Source organism: Chaetura pelagica, unplaced genomic scaffold (assembly GCF_000747805.2).
Source record: "Chaetura pelagica isolate M959 unplaced genomic scaffold, ChaPel_1.0 scaffold104, whole genome shotgun sequence".
NCBI classification, from domain to species: domain Eukaryota; kingdom Metazoa; phylum Chordata; class Aves; order Apodiformes; family Apodidae; genus Chaetura; species Chaetura pelagica.
In genome coordinates, this window is record NW_009953786.1 from 11312047 (window position 1) to 11318790 (window position 6744).

Sequence of the window (6744 nt, forward strand, 5' to 3'; positions counted from 1 at the left end):
CGGGGGCTGTTCCGCCGCTCTCCGGCCTCTCCGCCCTTCCACAGCGGCTCCGAGTCCCTGTCTTGGGCTGGCTCGGGGGTCCAGGGCAGGGAACGGCAGGAGGGAAGCGCAGAACCCCCCGAGGTGAGACCTGGCACATCTCCCGTCATGCCAGGGATGTCGGTCCCGACTGCACTAAGTCCGGTTTCGGGGGAAAACAAAGCAACAAAACAAACCCCCCGCAAACCAAGCACGTAAGAAAAAAGAGGAGAAACCCGCAGCATAAAAGCAGAGCTTACCTAGCTCCGAGACGGCAGGAAGCAGAGAAAACACACATCCCAAAACACAGCGACCAGCCCGCAAAGCCGGATGGCAGGGATGGCAGGGAGCGCTCCCGGCAACCCGGCTGTACAGCCCTGAGCACCAGGTAGGGAACTCTGGCGGTCACCACATTAACATAGATCAGCAGATTCATGTCCCCTCGGCACAGCAGAGCACCCACCCACAGGCCAGAGGGACCCCCGCTAACAAAAAGCCCCCGGCCCTTCCACTGACCCTTTCAAGGGGAGCGAAGAACTAGTTAATCACGTGTAGAGTGATGGAATGTAATTAGAGATGAAGTGACTTTACGCGTTTCTGTGTCTACAAGGAGCACGTATGTTTTGGGAAGCTGAGCTCGCTTTGTTCCGCGACACCCTGCTGCCTTTTCTGCACGGAACTGGAAACCAAAGCGAGTATCTCGGCTCCGTGTGTGGATCGGCTTCTCGCTCACCTGGTGACGGACCCTGCTTTTCGGGACACCAGGTCACGCTGCCTCCAGCTGCAAAGAGGAAGGAAGCCTTTTGTGGAGGGAGACACCTGAGGCAGGCAGCAGTACCCACCAACACTGCGCTGCTGCTTGCTGGAGAGTAAGGGCCTGGAGGCTCGAGAGAACAGCAAGTAACAACTGCAGAAAACAAGCGACCGTGGTCTTGTTCAGTGCTGGAACTAACCCCCTGGTCAGTATCAGGTAATTCTGTCTGGGCTGGGGAAACCACAGAGACACCAGGTTTGTTCCGGCAGCCCAGACAAATGAGGGATGGGCTCTGCCCTCCCTTATTCAGCAGTAGGATCAGGGTTGGATTGTTTTTGTAATTTTGGGGATAAAAAATTTAATGGTACATCCTGCTTATTAGGCAGCGTATTTTAGGTACTGGTCAAGGTAACAAAAAAAAAAAAAAAAAGGCAATTTGCAGTTGGACTATTACCACATTATTCCACTGATTACAAAGTTCAAGACAGCAAACTACTAGTGTAACATTACCAATAGAAAACCTGCTTCCGTGTCTCCGAATGTGAGAAGCGCGTCAACCAAAATGCGTGCATTCCCAGATCTCCTCATTGCACTCATTAGTTATGCTCCTCCTAAGTTTAAATCAACCCCGGGCAGGGGATGGTGGCATGCCAGGTCTGCCTTCCAACAGTAACACAAGTGATGACAGCACAGGTTTTGTGAAATGTCTACAGCACAAGGCTTGATTGGCTTGTCTAAATTTCTCTGGCATGTATAGATTGTATAGCCCAACAAGCAAAATTATCCTGGTATTTTTCAAGTAATCATGCATTCTGTATTCTCAACACTCTGAATACTGCATCTCTGCTGTAAGGAAGTGGCCACATTAGCTTCAAAAAAATTTTGTAGTGGCCTTGGACAAATGTGTTGGACCAGATGATCCTTCAAGGTCCCTTCCAACCTGGCATTCTATGATTCATCTGTGTGCACACACACGAGTGTGAACTTTCTAAAAAGCATCATAAAAAGATTAAAGGGATCTCTAAAGTTAACTTGAAGACTGTGGTGTTGCATGTAGGTACTTGGCAGTGCTCTAGGATCATTTGTGTCTGATACAATACTTCCCCATTTCTTATGACGGTAACTCCCTCCAGCAGCAGCCTCATTAATGCAGTGAAAGCAACTTCAGGTGGACACTGGGAACATGAAGTGTTCTGCAGAGATACTCATTTCACCAAAATCAATCAACAGGTAAGAATCCCATCTCAAAAGGAGCCAAAAGCCACATCAAGGGCAAGTACACTGAACTTTGCACCCCCTGCTTTCACCACCCTCCAACACATCACCCTCCCGGCTGCCAACTGTGTTGTGCCCAGCTGAGGCACTTACATATTTAGCCACGAGTCTGTCTGATCTGTCTTCCAGGAACTTGTCCTGTCTCCCCTTGACCCACATAACTCTGGCAGGAGTTCCCCAGCTCCACTACCCCTTCCTTTGAAGGAAGAGGAAAGCAGCAGGTGAGGAATGTGTATCCACAGGGACTGCTTTTCTCCTCTTAACACTGCACATACAGGTCTGTGTGCCAACAGGTTAATGCCATCCAGACTTCCACTCCAATCATATTTTCCCTTAGCCTTTCCACAAAGTGCTTTGCACGTGAGCACGCTCAATGAGATACAGCTTACTGTTTGATGATGAACCCTGATTGTACCAAATAGAAGGGAAACTTTTTAAATCCCAAGTAAACAGTCTGTATTCTAACACACAACAGGTCTGTACCAATTAAATACAGTATGGCAGTATATAAATTACAGTTCTTTACAGTAAATAGTAAAATCCGAGAGTCCGCTTACTGTACACAACAATCAATGAAAGAACAGCAGCTTGTCAGTAAGGTCCCAGGTATCTCAATCACTCGCTGAGAAACAAAGAAGAACCATTCAGGCCATTCACTTCACTCATTTTTTACCGTGTTACTTTACAAACATCCTGAACACTTGTACAGGCATCTACAGTATCTACATGTGGAACAACCTTCTTAGGAATTCATGAGCACCAGACATAAATCCCTCCATCATTCCCATTATTAAAATAAACTTTACAGATTAAAATTACTTTAGCAGGTTCTATTTCATCTTGATAATAACCAGCAAGTAACAAGTGCAAAGTTTGCAGTCATGATCCATTTACTGCTTCTTCGTTTCCCCATTTCCGCCCAACACCCCAAAAAACCCCAAAACCCCACAAAAACCCCAAAATGTTGTCCTCTAGTGGTAATACTGGTTCTGCAGTCAAACTGCCTGGCTGGCTTCTGTTAACATATGAAATGCCAGACGTAGAGCTTCAGGCATTGTTAGGGATTTCAACCCCATGCCAAGTCAGCACAGTGGCAGGCCTCTAGGAAGACAAAAAAAATACGAAGCAGTTGGATATCTCAGTGTGCTTAAACACAGAACAACATAAGGCTGCATGGTGCCCAGTGACTAAAAGAATCGTGGCACCAAGTTATCAGTTAAAACATTTACAATATAAAGATATAAACAGCATATGTGTCAGTCTAAAACAAGTTCTTTGGTAATTAAGAACAGCAAACCGTAGCTTCCCCCCCACCCCCCCTGCAGGATTTACATCCTGTTTTTTCCACAATAAAATATTTTTTTGTCTGTTTAAAATATATCTCCCAAGTTGTTGTGTAACAAATAGTCCAGTACCTCACTTATCTACAGGTCAGCTTTAACTGTATTTTAGTGTGCAGCCGTATCTGCCCACTGGCAGACAAACTATAGATACACATTCATATATATATATAATATATATATATTATTTATAAAAAATTAGAGAATTAAGTCAAGGACTCTAGAGAATACACATTCCGTATGGACAGATTAAAATGTACAATAGCTTCAAATATCCATAAAATTTTCCACACAGTGATGTGTGTAGTAAGTGCAAAAAATACTGCAGTTTAGTTAATCCAAGATTTCCTGTTCTCCTGTTTCCTAGAAAAAGCAGAAGCCGCCGCATCTCCTGAATGGCAAAGGACTTCTCCTGTTTTAGGAGCAGAGGATGAGCCTTGAAGGACAGAACCTTTCCGTTTCTCTAAGGTGGAAGATGCCTGAGAGCGTGAAGTGCTGCTCCACTTCCTGGTGGGAGCTGGTGCCTTGCTGAGGCGCCCGGGACGAACAAAGACGCCGTGTCGTGGTTTGCAGTGGAAGTACTCTCTGCCTTTTACAGTTCCATCATGCTTCCCTTTAATGAGAATAAATGGCATGGAATTAATGGTCAGCACTTTCATTAGGATATACAACTGAAGTGCTGAAGTGTGGAATATCTCTATCTGTTAAATAATCAGGATTTTAAATGATGAGTGATGAAGCCAGACATGTACCACGCACCAGGGAGGACAAAACCTGGAAAGGTGGGCTTGAATTGCTGACCAAAAAGATGTTTTCCTAAAATATTACTTTGTTAACTAACAGTTTAAAAAAGTCAAGCATTTGTTCATTTTACAAAACAAACTATCCTCAAAGCCCTCAAAGCTCACAAAACTTAACAAGGTGGCTGTTAGGCCGAGTTTCAGTATCAGTGTTAGTATCTATTAAACTACTCAGAACATAATATTCTTTTAAAAGATCAGAAACAATTCTGTAGGAATCTCTTGGCACTTGCAGAGCATTGATGTTTTATGACCCCACTGACTCAAAGGTAAAGAAAACGGTGCTCTATAATCAAGCTTTCCTCAGTGGAGGATGGGAGGAATACACCTTTGAAAGCCACAGACAGGAAGCCTATTTGACAAGTCATGTCCATTGTCAGTACTGCCCACAAATGCACATGTTGATTTTAAAAAATTCTGCCAATGTTAGACTTTGCTAGTTTTTCTGATCTACAAAACCAGATGGGTACCAATGGGAACGACCACAACATGCAAGAGCATTACCCTGCACAAAGAGAGAAGATGAGGGTTTTAAGACAGTTAGAAATTAACCTTTAGCAAAGTATTCCTATATACACAGGAAGCCTAGAACTAGGTGTACCAGATTCCAAGCCTATATGAAATTAGAGGTATTTCCCAAGACTTAACAACATATGATTGTAATTTAAAAATAATCATGCTAACTGCACAGATAACCCAGAGCATATTTAGTCTTACCCAGCTGAACATGTAGTTCAACTCCAACCCAGATTCCAGCTGAAAAATCCACCGTTCCAACGTATCTCACTGTTCCCATCTTATTACTTCCAACACAGACTTGTTCACCCACTGCCACCCAGCTAGGCAAGGCATGGGCTTGATCTGCAGAAGCACCTTCTTCACAATCAGAACCATCCAAGTGGTCCTTCCCAATCAAATCATCTACAGAAGTGTCAGGGTAAGTCTCAAGGTCTGAAGTCTCTTTTACCAGTACAGAACACAGTGGGCTTCCCACAGCATCTGCAAGCCCGTCACCTGCTGCTGCAGAGCCCAGGCAGGTGCTGGGCTCCTTGTCAGTGCCAGGGGGCAGCTCCGAGGCACTCACTCCGTTAGAGGACACAAGGCAACATGACTGGGGAGCTGTCGAGTGGTCAAAGTCCTTCCCATCCTCGACGCCCATGAACTCTGTAAAGGAGTGATCTTCCAGGATGTCCGTCGTGTGCTCGACCGTTGCTTCCGGCGCTGAAAATTCAATTGTACGACAGGTATTTTTGCCATCTGTGGAACTTAAAGCTGAAAACAATCCAGCTCTGGGGAACTGCTGAGAGTCTCTATCAGTGGCATCGAGGGACACTGGTGCTTGTTCCGTTAAGGCACTGTTTTCTTTCAGTGGTAACACAGGTAATTTTTCTTTCACTAAGTCCTTCTCTGACTCTCGACATTCCCTGTTTGAAGAGGATCTTAAATCATGTGCAAGAGATGACCCAGAGGGATCATTAGAGTCCAGCTCCTTTGTGTGACTGGCTAGCTGGTCTGTGCTTTCACTACAAGGAACAAGCATGTCAGACAGAGTAGCATTAGAGGCACTGTGGGAAAAGTAGCCACTAGTAATGCTGCTAGTGGTGGGGCTGCGGGATACCTCTTTCTCAAGAACACGTGAACTCATGAAGTCTGATTTAGAAGAAAACCATTCCCTGCTCTCCAGGCTAGCATTGTAAACACTGAAGTCAGCAAACTCCTCTGGTACATAAGGCCGGAAACTTTGAAAACTTTGTGGACTTATCAGCTTCTTACTTATGGCCTCCAACTCACTGTCTTCCTCCTCAGAGTCCTGCAAAAGAAGAAAGCGTTATGGAAAATTAGGAACCTATGACAGAAATATTTTAAAAATAAATTAACTCTCCTTGATTTTTTCCTTTCTGAAAGTGGATTACTTTTAATATTCTTTGATTGAAGAAAGGAAGACACCTCCAAAAAAAGGTGATGGGAACATATCCTGTCTACACTGAGCTGTTCAGCTTTTAGAAAATGAAGATAAATTCTGAATAGTTCAGAAAATATAAAGCAGTAAAGTCTGGCATAAGGGAAGCTCACAAGATGAAGGAGTTCTATGGTTACGTATTTTCATCATACTCATTTTTTCAAAGCCATGTCATATAAACTTTCCCCCCCCCACGATTTAGACTGCTTACATCCACTGAAGGTATTCTATAGACCTAACTGACCACCTCACAAAATAAATGCACGTATGAACAGAAGAGCCTTTATAGGGTCTCCACTGCAATACTGATTATTAAAAACTATCCTGCACAATGGAATTTTCTATTGATCTGATACCAGTGAGGCTAAGTAATTTTGCTTATCCCTAGCTATCTCACCTGAACATGCTCACAGTGTTTGAAAGTAAAGGCATTTATGTGCATACATGTATGTCTGGAGACAAATAAGCAACACTGCTCAATCTGGCGAAACTTGGAGGTAGCTCTCTCTGAATTCCCTTTTGGTAACAAGTGGTGATGCACTGTGACTGGCCCACACTTACTTATGCATATATATATATTTACAAATGTGTATATAT

At 44.1% G+C, this 6744-nt stretch overlaps 1 protein-coding gene across 1 annotated transcript; it reads right to left on the reverse strand.

Annotated features, from left to right (window-relative positions):
- Positions 1-3425: 3425 nt before the first annotated feature.
- Positions 3426-5997, reverse strand: LOC104391672 (the record flags this gene model as incomplete). Its single annotated transcript, XM_010000999.1, has 2 exons — positions 3426-4000; positions 4905-5997. Coding segments are annotated over 2 exons (1377 nt in total), but the record flags the coding sequence as incomplete, so codon positions are not given.
- Positions 5998-6744: the final 747 nt, after the last annotated feature.